The 14,302-nt window shown below is 38.7% G+C and overlaps 1 protein-coding gene across 3 annotated transcripts in view; it reads right to left on the bottom strand.

Moving 5' to 3' along the window:
- Positions 1–14,302, bottom strand: part of TMEM132D (transmembrane protein 132D) — a 294,843-nt gene that overhangs the window by 176,929 nt on the left and 103,612 nt on the right. For all 3 annotated transcript variants that reach the window (XR_003399525.1, XM_026859666.1, XM_026859668.1), the window contains one exon: positions 7,437–7,583. Coding sequence is in view for 2 of the 3 variants with exons in the window: in XM_026859666.1 (XP_026715467.1) it covers positions 7,437–7,583 (147 nt within the window). In the remaining variant the exon portion in view is untranslated. The remainder of the gene's footprint in view (positions 1–7,436; positions 7,584–14,302) is intronic.

The raw sequence follows: 14,302 nt of genomic DNA, 5'->3' as shown, positions 1-14,302 counted from the left end.
AATTAAACACCTAACATTATTTATTGTTTGCAGATTTTACAGAGGCAGATCATTTAATCTGAACAATTACAGTGTTTTCAGAAGACTCCCTCTAGACAACTCCAGGCATTTTAACAAAGTCATGCTGATCATTGTGCTATAGAACCTCATTTTGTAGAAGGTACTATATATCAAAGAAAACAAGCCTAATTACCAGCACATCATAGAAAACTTTGTGTCTTGAGAACTTCTTGAAATGACAAAAATGTAACTCTGCCTTCTCCCAGGTAAGCAGTATAACATAGTTTCTAGTTACAAGAGCCTGGGAATTGTCAGAATTTCTCCCAGGGCTTCTCAGGTTCATTCAACGAACCTCCACCTTCTGAGGTATCAACAATAACTGTTGATGAAGATAGCACACCTTTTCTCAAATTCCTAGCTAAGCTCATGAACAAGGGAATACTGAGTACCTGTTATATATTCAATTTTGGTATCATCAGGGAACCTCACATATGCAGGAGTTATTGGAGCCTTGCTTTCCATGATTATTTTTGTATGTAAAATAAAAATCAATAAAACACAATCCAAAAACACAAAGGGGATAAAAACCCCCCTGCTTTCAGATGAGCTAGGACAGGAAATTAAATTCATCCCTCCTTACAAGCACACTTCCTGCAGCTAAAATTCCTTCTGTTCAAAGCTCTACCCTGGGGTTACAGCTGAAATGAGTTGGGAGAGGTTATCCTGATGCTAGCATATGTGAAACATGGAACTGGTCCAATTCAAATTAAGAAACACTTTCTCAGGTTGTCTTCTGCTGTAACATTGTAGATGATACGGAGTTTCTTTGCAGGGTTTCTGGATATACAGAGGCAGACAGCCTGGAATGGACAGAAGAGCTGGATGAGGCATCTGTACTGAAGATGGTGGACAGTCAGTGAATGGCCACTGGCTAGTGGGCCATTGGGACACCAGTCTGCAGCCACTCCTCTCTAATTATTCGTTGGACTTATTTTCACCTGGGATAGACTGTCACAAAACCAGAGCCAAATATAATAATGTGCTAGAAAATGACCACAGTTTCTAAGACAAATTAGACCTAATGCAAAACCCTCTCAGATTAACATGACCTCTTTATCAGTTTATTGTATTTTCTCAAAATTTTTATCATTATTCCCACACACACAATGAGAGCTGACTGTTGGTAACTCCAGTTCTCCCTGGGGTGTGTAGTGAGCTGTCATTAACTGTGACAGTGATCCCAACTCTCTGCTTCAAGAATTGAAGTCCTAGAAAATCTGCAGACTCTGGGTTGCCACTGGAAAAGGTGGCCCTCTGTCCCTTCTGACCACATGGCAACATCTAGAAACTAAGGGTGCAGCATGTACCAGATCAAAGTGGCTACGTAACCAAAGCTTCAATGACTCTTTTCAGTTATTTTTAGTTAGGGCAGGAGTGGTAAAATTCAGAAGAAAACAGTCAACATACCAACATATTCTGGAAACATGAAGCACTATTTTAAAGGATATTTTTCACCCTGCATTGCTAAAACCATATAAAGTAACAATCAGCTGTGCTGCAGTAAATCCTGCCTCTGCTCTAACACTTTTTGGCATATTTTTTATTCATTGCACTTGACCACAAAGTAGAATAAAAGCCCTTACACTATCTCTGTGCTTATCGTGTACCCTTCTAAAGGGGTGGTATCCAACTCTCTCCCATTCAACACAAAAAGTCCTACAGGTGATGGAGAGATACCATAGCAGTATAAAAAGGAACAGGCACTGTGATGATCTCCCTTAGTTTCCTGACTATTCAGTCCTGTTGTGAACTACTAAGTCCTGTCAAGTTACGTTTAGGGGTACTTCACCTTTACACTTTCCTTAGGATGATATACACGTAGCAATGACGTAGCTCTGCACATGATCAAGTGCAAGTCGTTAAGAGATGGTAAACGTTATACAGCTAGTGTTTCAAAAGGATAAACCCTGAATGAGGGAAATATATTTTATTTTTTTGAACTGCTTCAAAAGACAGCATCAGCAATTCATTGCTAATTGCCACTTTTCCCATTTCCAATAACATTATGCTCACAAATAAAAGAACACAGGCATATCCTTTCTAAAGAGAACCCCAAAATTCATCTGAGATTAAAGGGAATCTTCTTCTTCACAATGACAGCCGAATTGCCCTGTAGTATCTCCTTCTTGTAAATGTTAGAGATATAGGAACAGAGTCCGCCTCTAAGATGCCAGAAGACTATCTACATGCCTTTGAAGTGCTTTCCTGCAATCTTTTTGTTTTTAAATGAATTAGTCTCTTTCAAACAAATAGGTGAAAAAGTTGGCTAATAATGCCTTTATCTAATAGCTGTTGGCTAATATTTCATCTCTTTTGCTTTGTTTCAAGATGGTAAGCATAAACCTTTTTTCTAGTATATCAGCATTGAGTAGGATGATTTCAAGAGAGTATCTTCATTTCTTGATAAATAAAATAGTTTTATTTTTTAAAAAATGAAAAAAGTGGGTCAGCACATAAAAGAATGATGCACTGAGGCTTGGTTCATACAAATTTATTTTGCCTCAGCATCTCAAAGGGTTCCCTCTCAGAGGGCACATTTAAGTTTTAAAATGAGAAATGAGAAATAGAAGTTTCTGACTAATCGCTTTCAAACAGTGGAATGTAAACATGACTTCAGAGATGTTTAGCACTTTCACATCATCACAACATATAATCTCTTAGAAGCACCGAGGTTTCAAATAACACAGGAAGGTAAAAGAAAAAAAACCCAAATGGTGCACAGATGAAACTAAAGCTACCAGGATTAATCCTGATCATTACCCATGTGTCTCGGAAGTACAAATGGAGTTAAACTCTGCTATTTCAGATTCAAATTAACATATCTGCCCAATAATACATATCTTAATGTATTATATCAGCATCAATGATGCTGGGTGAATAGGCAGTTTTTTAGGGCTGAATAATTTTTCTCAGAAAGTAATTTTGGAACCATACAAAAGATATCTCCCTTCTCCCTTCCATCTGCGTTGCCGCACCCCCCTCAAGAATATTGCTTACTCTTTTGAAGAAAAAAACCCTAGCAAATAATCTCTTGAGTTGCCATAAAAATACCCATACAGCCTAGCCCAACTCTTCGCCCACTCTTCACGTCCAGCTTTTTAAATATCATATTGAATATATCCATCTGAAAGCATGTATGATTTCTACTGCGTTTCCTTGCTTTTGTTCCATCATGACAAACTGAAGCTCATGAGTGTGATTCACATATGATGTGATGGGATAAAATACACTGGAAATTATTTTTGCTACACCATGCATCTTTCTTGTAATTCCATTGAGTAGAAAATGTTCTTTTCAAGCAATAATATACCTCTAGTTGATAAAGTCATGTGAGCAAATGAATAGCAAGGAAAAAAATTAATGGTGATCTAAAACATAAAACTATTTTTATGAAGCATTTTGATGAACACCAGCAAGAGAAATAATGTAATTATTGTGGCTATTAGGCTGTTATTTATGTCAAATTTGTTGCTCTTGTTGCATCAGAAGCATTTTAGGATTATAGCACTCTTGAGAGTCTATCAAATGTACTGGCAGATACAACAACTAAGAGAACGAGGCAATAGCTCACTGCTGCTACAACACGAAAACTAAATGTTAAATAACTAGATTTGAAAATGAGAAATATAGGGCACTAAGGATAATGGTATAAACACAATAAAAAGAAAGTATTGTGTAGGAAAATCAAAGGCAATGCTGTCATATGTTTTCCTGTCTCCTGTTATTATCTAATAATGAGTTAATTTCTTGACTTATAAAAATGTTAAGAAAATTAAGCATTTAAATACAGTATCATGAGAAAATGAGACCCACAGGAACAAATGAGGGATATAGCCCAGAAAATACTGCTATTGTCTCTCACTGTGTCAATATTATCACAGATTCAGTCACTTGTTCAAAAAGAAAATTTCTCTAATAGTGGGACCAGCATCTGGTTTCGGGCAGCATAAGCCAGTAACTCCTTCAGTGCTATAGAAATGTTACCCAAAAGTGCAAGCAGAAAAGTATCAAAAGAAATGCTGTCTTTGTAACATTTCCAACAATAAGCATAGGGAAAAGGAATTTGCTGAGCAAAGCTTATCCATGATATAGTTCAAATACATTTGAAGATAAGGCAGTAAACAGTTATACCCAGACATTAAGGTTCTATTTGAAGATGGCCAAGCTTTGTCTACAATTATTTAGCACTTGCTTGGATCAATGGCCTTATTCCTGCCATAAGCACAGAGAACAATAATGTATTCTTTCTAGTGGAACAACAAACCACAAATATAAACATGAATAAAATATTTTAAGAGGATCATGACACCCATTAGCATCGTATGAGAACATCTTGCTTAATGCCTCCACAGCAGCTACAGATAGAGGAAAGTCCTATCAATCATTTTTTGCAGATGAGGAAAATCCAATAAATCTGCATCTTTAGCCACTCAATTTTCAAACCCATCCAACCTGGCATGTTTCTAGTCCAACAGGAAATGCAGGAGAAAAACAGACAGGAATCCAGACCTTCCACTTTTGGCTAGTCTTCTCTACTATCACTAGCATGGCAGAGATACTTAATTTCATGTACAATGAGAAACTGTACTAACCCAATAAAACATTCTGAAAATGCAGTACTTGTTTAATCTCATCTTTCTATTCTGTTCCCCTCATTACATGAGGAATTATGAAAAAGAAAGATCAGGCAACTTCCAGAGGAAATAAGTAAAGGATGGCACATCTAAGGATGTATTGCCCTGATTCCATCAGTGTTTAAGTGTTTCCCAAGTCGCATTTCTGAGCCACTAGTTAATTCCCATCAGACCATTTTTTCTTCAGTTTTTTTACATGACAATAGAGGGATGGAAGATAGACGCTCCACAGAGAAGTACTGTACAGATGCTACAAGTAGTAAACCCATCTAATAATCTCATGGGTCAGCATTTAGAGCGTTACAAAATTATTATTGCCTGAGAATAAAATCAGAAGACTTGGGGAGAACTTTGTAATTACTTCACCATTAATCTGGAACACTGTCGCAAACCCATAATAAGCAAGGCACTGAGAACTTCAAATCATATTTGACAGATGGGCTTAATTAGTTATTCTCATACAGACTCATAATATTTGCTGTTAATATTCATTCTAAAACACCCTGCTGGCTGTGATAATATTTATATGTTAATCCTGTTACGATAAGCTTTTGGTGCCAAAAACGCTCCAAAAAAAAAGACGACTGATATATTTCAAACTTCAATAAAGAAACGCTCAGGCATCTTGGTTAAATTTGCCACTTGCACAAGTGCCTCCTTAATCCATGAAATTACACCTGTTACAGTAAGTTAGCTTTATTAACACTACCTTCTGATCCATGTAAAACTATCTTAAACACAAAAGCATTGAACTTTTAGTTAATTAACATTGCCACCTCTGCATTCATGTGATCAAATCTCGGATTTTTAAAAGTAATTAAACAATATGCAAACACAGTTTGTCAAATTTCTAAATGAACTATGGAGGCAAACAATTTGGTAAGAGACATCAATATTTAGCTGTTACCTATTGTGCATATCTAGTGACATCAAGCGTAAGGAAAAAATTGTTTCCCACAAAATATTAAGCACACAGTCTTTCCCCATATAATGCTTGCTTTTACTCATTAAAATTAATAGCAAACCAGATATGACTACACTTAATGAAGAAAACAACATAATGAATAATACATTGCAAATATTCTGCATTTGTATACAAATAACGAGGAAGAAGTTCTCAAAAGCGATAAAACCACAAAATCTCTACTGGGAACTCAGATGGAGTAAGTCAAACCAGAAGTTATATGAGAGTTACACATATACCTTGTCTTCACTTGATTTTCTTTCCAGTAAAATCTAATACGTATATGAGCTCACATTTCTTTTAATAAACATGAAGAAATGCTTATACTCAGCACGTGAAAGTACACAGAATCCACAACCACGGCATGAAAGGTGACATAATAATTTATTATTTTGTGTACAAGGGGTCATTTTGAAGGCTTGCCACTGAATGATGAACAGTGAAGGGAAAATAAGTTGCCAAGCTCCAGTTCACCCACGAGGTTGCATTATATTTTCCTAATGAGGAAGAGAAATCAGGCAAATGTACTGTATGGATCCAACAAGATAAAATGTGATGGAAAACTCATCACTGAAATAATCTTTGATTTTGATCCAATGCCCATTTCAGTCAGTGAAAATATTCACAGTGTCTTCAAATAGCTTTGAACTTGGATTTTAAAGAATCTCTGACAGATTGTGCTAGACAGCAGGAAGCTCTGACCTTGGCATATATACACATTGCTTCTTTGACCAATAAAATTCAGTCAGGTATGAGACAATATACAGTTTAGATGAGAAAATTCAGGATACTATAGCAGGGAAATTGTGTACAATCTGAGTTATAGTAAGGAGAATGTGATTTATGTCAGGATTATGAAGGAAAATTCTTCCCTTCCTCTTTTTTTCATACACCCAGACTGCAAAGACATGAAACTTTGTAGTTATTAGGCTCAGAGGGTATTTATTTAAAAAATGTAAACCACATAATAAATCCCCAAAGCCTATAACATTTTGTAAAATTTCAGAAGTAAATCACAGCACAGAATTTCCATGTTCTGGCAAGACTTCCACGGTAAATTTTCTAACAGCAATGCCAAACACAATACATAACACAGGTAGTCAGATCCTTATAAATATGCATTTAACACACAGTTCCAGAAACAATGAACAAGACGCAGGAAATGATATAAAAATGCATTCATTAAAGCAATCAGTTGCAAAGAAAAGGAACATCCACCTGTCAGTTGAAGCCTGTTTAAGACAGGTCAGTGTCCTAAATTGTTGCATAATCAAAATGGAAAATGGAAAAGCTATTGCCTTCTGCAGACTAAAAATTCATATAAATCTCACCAACAAAAATGCGAGTTTGATACCAGGAGTAAACAAGTAAATATACAACCACCACCCCCAAAAAAATCCAAGTGAAAATAAAAAAAAACAAACCAGAAAACCCCACCACAGACAGTCCTATAATTACCCCCTGCTGTAATGCCTGGCAGCAAATAATTTGAAGAGATTAAACTAGTCACAACCAAATTCTAAGATATGAAACATGTTCTTCTAAATACTCTGTGAAAGCAAGTTTCAACTTCCTTTGAGTATGAGGATTGACGAACATTTTGTTTAAAGTGTATAGGGTAGAATTATCAACGCACCACAAAAGACAGCCACAGCTTTTCCAAAAGCATTTTCACCGTGCACTATAATAATAAAACTTATTAAAATAAGGGCAAAAATGCTTTGAAAAGGAAAACCAATCATCAGTTATTAAAAGATAGACTGCTGGAAGTGACCTACCTGTTTTCAGAGGCAGCAGATTTCCTCTGGCAAACAATAACAGCTGGTGCGTATTTCCCGGTATAATCCATGCTCTCTCTGATGTCCCATAAGTATGGGCTGCTGGCTCTTACACTAAAAATGTTCACACCTTTCTTCACCTTCGCCCTAGGAGGAATAAGAGGATATTTCACTGATTAGATACAAAATGTCAGCTTGATCTGTTACTTATTTCTTCATTATTTTCTCATTACCGCCCCACAGAAAATGCTACCACTCATTAGAGTTCGACAGTGTTACAAGGAAAAGAGATGAGAGAATTAATTAAGAATTCCACATTTTGAAGAAATTATATCAAGATAGAAATCTTATTGAACTAATGGTAATTACAGCTTTAGTCATAGCTAAATTGCAGAGTAGATATATTCTGGAGCATGCTCCTCGCTCCTGCTCTTCCACCATCCATGCTGTGGGCACCACTGAGCACGTTAAGGCACTCTCTTGACTAGAAGTTATTTGTATTGGAGAGGAAAATATCATTTTTGTTGCAAAAAGAAGTCAGGTTGTTGCTGGGGCTTATATTTAGAATGGGGAGGCATTGCTAGGTCTCGTATTACAGGTAAAATCTACCTCTTTTCTCCCTCCTGCCTGGAATACTCAGAGATGACATTTCATACCTTTGCTTCGATTTTAATTATCTTTCTGATTCCAAATTTCTTCATTCTGTTGGGTTTAACTGTTCTATCAGCTCTGATCCTAAAAATACTTAGAAATATTCTTTTTTTTTTCCCCCCAAAGTGACTGGTTTCTTTGGAAATCTGTTTTTACGTATGAGATTAAACAGTCGGAAAAGCTGTGTGACCAAATGTTACAGCCACGACAACTGGTCTGGCTCCTACTGAGAAGTACTTTCTGGTTCTCATGTGTGAGCATAATACCTCTGGTTTTGAACAACCCGTGGAGAAGATATATATATATATATATATATTTAAATATGTTTTATTTCCTCTTAGTGTTGCATGCCTTAATTCTTTCTCTTCCTTTCTTTAAGTAAATATGCATCTTAACGCACCACTGAATTAGTCCACTATATAACTACATATATAGTCCAGCTATAGAGCACTGGCCAATCTACTGAATTAGAACTTTCTGGTTGTTGTTAACTTTTAGTTTCTGAATGTGTTTACAAAAACAAAAAGTCCATTGTGGTCAAACAGCCACATATGTGAGCTGTCAGGAAATGACAGTTTAATTATATTTGCTTAAAATTTCATACACAAAATCCATTCAGTGATATGGCAAGTTCTCAATTCTAGGCAAAAAATCAAAAAGGTATGTGATTTTTTTTGTATAAACAGCTGCTGCCGTGCAGAGATGCTAATATCAGTAAAACAAGCATTATCAGCTCTGCCTCCGCATAAAATTACTTGTGAAATCTTTGAAGGACAACATCCACACAGATGTTTTCCAAATGAAAAGGATTCTTTCAACTGTCTTGGACAAAAAGGGTTATATCTCATTTCTTCTGCCACTAACTCAGCAGCAGTGGCTGTAATTTCCTTAGCACACCTGGAAGAATTAATACATGAAGGCTGCCAATTTGTGCTCAACTTCTTCTATGCTAATTTCACAAAATGTATTTTAAGCAGGTGCAGTTGCTCCTAGACCACATACGTCCCTCAGGACAGGAGATCAATGGTCAAAGAAGAATGGAAATTAAACTGCATTCCTGGCATCTTAGAGAAAGAGGGAGACAGAAAAAGGCCAGACAATCTGGATGAAACACTTCTCAGCATATGTCTTTAGCTATTTCTAGTGACCAGCATCTGGTCCCGCCTTCCTGTTCCACCTCAAGATAGGAAAACTTCTGGGTGTCAACTAAATCCAATGATAGAAAAATGATTCCCACTTCCCAGAGAACTGAGGGTGGCTCAGTTCTTTCCAAGTTAAACTGCCTGTGATTAAGAAACTCATACCCACCCTTCTAGCTCTCTAATGGGGTCACTGTCTCCGGTAGTTGATCACTGCGGATGAGAAGGTGCCGGTGTGGGATTTGGGCCACCTAGCGAAGTTTATGTATTTGAAAAGGCAATTGTCCGGATGGAGCCAGCTCCCTGTGCTTCGCTCTAGCACAAGGCAGCAAGTGAATCACTCACAGCCAGAGACTGCTGGCAAGGGTGCGAGTCAGTGGCTGGTTTCATTACACAAAGCCACATAAGCCTCGAGCTCATGCTGTAGGGTTGGCCCCGCAGGCCTGCCCTGTAGGGATAACAAACGCTGGTGTAGCACACGGTGTATCCGATAAATAACCGACTGCTGCCCCCACACTCGACACACGCCAATGAGTATGGCTAAGATTTCTACATGTCATGGAGCCTCCCCGGGATACGTGCAGGAACACTGACCCTGCTCCAAGGCATTTGGAAGTCCCAGAAAAAGATATTAATCCCTTGAATTCTCCTGGACAAGATTTTGGAGACAGGGGAGGTACATGTCCTGGAAACCCAAACAAATGGAAGCCTGACAATAAAAGCAACTATTTTCCCCCGACTGGAGGTTAAGAGCAATTACTATGTTACAATTACTACTTAAAAAACACACAACAGGTTGTACTGACTATACATCAGATATGTTTTTATATGTTTTATTAACAAAACTGGTAGGGAATCAATACAAAAGCAGCCTTAGACCACAGCATAGTCTACCCTGCCCTGCTGGCACATGTGCAACAGCTTTACTGCAATTGAGAAAGCTGTGCAGCGTCTCAGTACTGCTAAGTAACCAGCTACACACTGAAAATTGAGGAAATGAAATCACTTATATTTTAAAAAGCATAAAAAAACAGATTTAAAAAAAGTGTACAAACATAGACACATAACTGATAGCATGCTCTTATTTTCTATCTGAATTCCTTTACATGCCAAAGTGATGAGGCAAACCAGAAAAATGGACACAAAACCAGCAAGACAAGCTGATTTTGTTTATCCCTGACATGCACTTTATCCAATGATAAACTGCCATCCTGCACTGATTTCTGATGTTTCAAAACAAATGCAGTTCCTTGTGTACACTCCTTGGGGTAATTGTAGTCTATGGATCAGTATTTCTTAAGAGGATTTTAGATAAGGTCTAATTTAGTTATCTATTAAAAACCCCAAACCCATAATTTTACTGAAAACAGTAACACAAGGTTGTTGTTTTCTACAGAATTACAGGTTAGGAAATCCTTTTGAAAGAACAGTTAAATATACTTCTATAATTAGCACAAAAACTTCAATTCCATGATCCCGGGAAAAGCTTTTTCCTCTACTACGTCTCGATGCCGTGTTTGCCACTGTTGGGGAATTGCAGAATTTTATTCACCCAGTTTACAATGGCAGTAGCACTTTGCAATTACCAAGGAATGACCTGGATGAAACAGGGTTAATAATAACTGAAGGTGTGTTATTTGTCAACAGATAAAACTGAAGATACCTGAGGTGAAAACACTATGAGTGCTGTCAGGGCTCAATTACTTTCTTGCAAATCTGCTTTACTGAATTGCCTGGCTGTCACAGGGCAAGCTGGGTCTTCAACCCTTCAGCTGCTCTTGAGAGCACTCATGAGACAGCCTCTTGGTTCAGCCACAGTTCAGCCTACTAAGATTTCCCAACTGCAATATTCAAAAAGGCACATGACAAAGTTTTTTCATATATTTGCTCACGTTTAACAGTATAAGCACAACAGACCGTACATTTCCTTAAAACACTGGCTGGGAAGCAGCAAGAAAATTTGTTCAAGTACTTTGTGCCCATCATTTCACTTTGGCCCAGATTCTACTTTGGACAAGAGGAGGCAAGAAAGGACTTAGCAAATATTTCAATTGTGGATGGTTTGGGGTTGTTTGGTTTTTGTTGTTGTTTTTTTTTTTCCAAACAGGGAGTCTATCCAACTAAACTCTTTCACAGGTATTTCTACAAGCAGTTACCTCTGGACCGCTGCTCACAGCGCAGCACATCAGTTACTGAGACTCGCAAGTAGCTCACCCCTTGCACCAAATCAATCACGGCAAACAAAGCCCGTGGGAGTCCTCAACCCCTGAAAACCCGTCAGTGCTGACAGGGTACAAATCAAGGGAAGGAAGAAAGAAAAAAAAACACATAGAAGGAACTCCCAGAATCAATACATCACACCTCAAATCAAGGAAAAACATTTCCTAAGTTCATAAAGACAGTGATTCCCAATTCTATCTCGTGACCCACTAAACACTATGTTTACTCTAGTGATAAAAGAGGCTTCAACTCCACCAATTAAAATGCAGGCAATGTCCTCTCTCATTTATCAAAGTGTCTGTTTTAGCATCTCCCAGTTTTTGCAGTTTACAACCAGTTAGCGCTTAGCTTTCAGGCCATGTCGTTACTGCAGGCTGGTAATGGCTGTGAAATTGTTACTTAAGTGTTGTATAAAGTGGAACAGCTGGCTGGTGAAAAATAACAGCATTACAGCACGTGTGCTGCTAAGTGCCATGGTACAATGTCAACAAAGTGTCTGGTTTGAAGCACCACAGGGAAGGGAAAGAGCACACACGCAAATTCACCCTCGAGAGGCACAAGAGATCAAAGACAAGGAGCTCGCAGAAGCCGCAGATACCCTGCCACAGGCAGGACTCCCCCCTCCACGTTTTACTTCTGACAGTGTCCTGCGTGCAGCATACAAACATCACACGACTCTCCATTCCAAAACAAGGTGCAAATAAACAGGGACTCTGACCCCTAAACAGCTCTAAATAAAGATGTTTCAGACCCATGACATTGAATCTAGTTTTTTATTACTGTGAGCTCTCAGGGCAAAGATCTGTGGGAACCTTTCACGCTCCTTCTGAGAAAGTGAGCTACTTGCAACATCAAGGAAATTAAAAGAAAAGGGAGGCTGTTAACACAGGTGATACCTGTGGTTATCATCTTGTTACCAGTGGCAACTAGAAGGTGGCAGATAAACTGTGTGCAGAGGGGTACATTTCCGAGAGCTTCCAGGCACCTAACAGACATTGCAGTGGGCTCTGAATTTGCCTTTGTCACCTTATCTCCCCCAAAACACTTCAGAAATAACAGGAGGGGGTTTCTATTTGTCTATTTTTAGTGCTCTCTCCTGCCCTAAACTTAACCCAGCGATGAAGAGAGACGAAAGCAGAGTTTAGCTGTACAGGAGGGCAGGCTTTGCTTTACTAATATTCACCAGCTTTGGACAGCAGCGACAGCAGTAACACGTGCGGGAGAGGCTTTTCCCCTAGCAGTCCCTTTCGAACCAAAGACAAGTAAAATGTGAGTGAAAGGGGACCTGACCATAGCTCTTCACATCATAAGACAAAGAAAGCGGGTCCATTTCCACTCACTGGAAAGTCTAATGCACTGATCTAAGACAGCAGCAAAATACTGCCTGCAGAAACCCTGAAAAATATTCAGGTTCCTAACCTGTACATACCCAGTTTACGTCCTTGCCCAGAGCCCGTTTTTGATGATGGCTATGCCACGGGTTGCTCTTCATGCAGGTTCTTCCTAATGGCATCACTTCTTGGTCCAATAACAAATTACTGCTGCTGGAGGTGGAAATACCTAGTCTGTATTTCCCTGAGCTCCACTGATGCTGGCTTCGAAAAGGCTGAAGAATTAAAACAGCCATCCTCCAGTCTCTAACCGTCAGCTGACAGACCTCATCAAGGTCTTTCTGATGACCAGAATTAAATGTCATAGCTTGAGAAAGAGGTAGTATGGGACTAGATGTTACCATGGGATCTAAAATCTAGACAGCAGTTTTGGCATCACTAAGCTGTAGATCTATTCAAAGAATTCCCAGGTAGCTGTCTCTTGCTGGCAAGTCAGTAACAGCAGAATGATCACCGCCTCAAAAGCTAACACTCTGACTACATTAAATGCAGTCATCCTCTGCAGTATCTGAGGTCATACTGTTGCTGCATGTTGCATAATGAGACCATTTTGATACCAGAACACTTCAATCTGACATTTGCATCCTGATGTTTCACCTCCTGCAAACAACCTCCTCCTCTCCCAGAGGTTTGATTCTACTAAGCAAACCCAGGACCAGTTCTGTTCTCTTTTCAAGCATGGAAAAAGGAACCTGTGTTACTGCCCACCATCACTCTTCATTTTGGTTACTCTCTCAACAAGTTCAGATCACCTTGAATAGAGGGCAAAAAATACAGCTTATGTCATCTTCCTGGGAATCCTGGGATGCTTACATGGCAGCGACCCATTTTTTACCTTACAGTGCAGGCACTGCACCTGCAGCTCTCTGTGCTCAAAAAATCGTATTAAAATGCACTGAAAAATCAGATAGCAATACAAAACAGCAACAAATTTACTGCCTTTACTTCAGGACAGGCTTCTTAATTTTGGATGCATTGAGCCAAACTTCCTAGTGAAAGCAAAAGTGAGAGGTAATTCAACAGGCAGCAGGCCTCTTGGTCTTCCCAGTCTTCCTGAAAATCCATACTTAGGGCAGATTGTCCACCTGTTTGAGAATTCCTCAGTAGATTAGAGCTTCTTGGTATTGGATGCCACCACTTCTTCCACCTCAGCCAGTGCTGGGACTTGTGTTACTGTGGGGGGCCTTGTACCAAATGAGGAATCCGAGTAAGTACTTTTAGCACAAACATCCCAATCACTTCCTCTCGCACAAGCCTTTTTTGCCTACTGACTTCTAAAGACTGACATGGACACATTTATTATACAAACAGAGCTGATCAAGTTAACTGCTCACATGGTGCAAAAAGGACTGGTTGGAATTTGTGTTCCCAGCTCTTCCACTTCTAATTTTATGTACAACATTAGGGTGATGCTAAATTTATACATTTTAAGGCCATACTCTTCTTTTGCCTCCCTCTGCAGTTT

The sequence above is a fragment of the Athene cunicularia genome, assembly GCF_003259725.1.
Source record: "Athene cunicularia isolate RWA chromosome 15 unlocalized genomic scaffold, athCun1 chr15_part1, whole genome shotgun sequence".
Lineage (NCBI taxonomy): Eukaryota > Metazoa > Chordata > Aves > Strigiformes > Strigidae > Athene > Athene cunicularia.
Note: the sequence above shows the minus strand (reverse complement) of the source record. Positions and strands in the feature narration are given on the sequence as shown.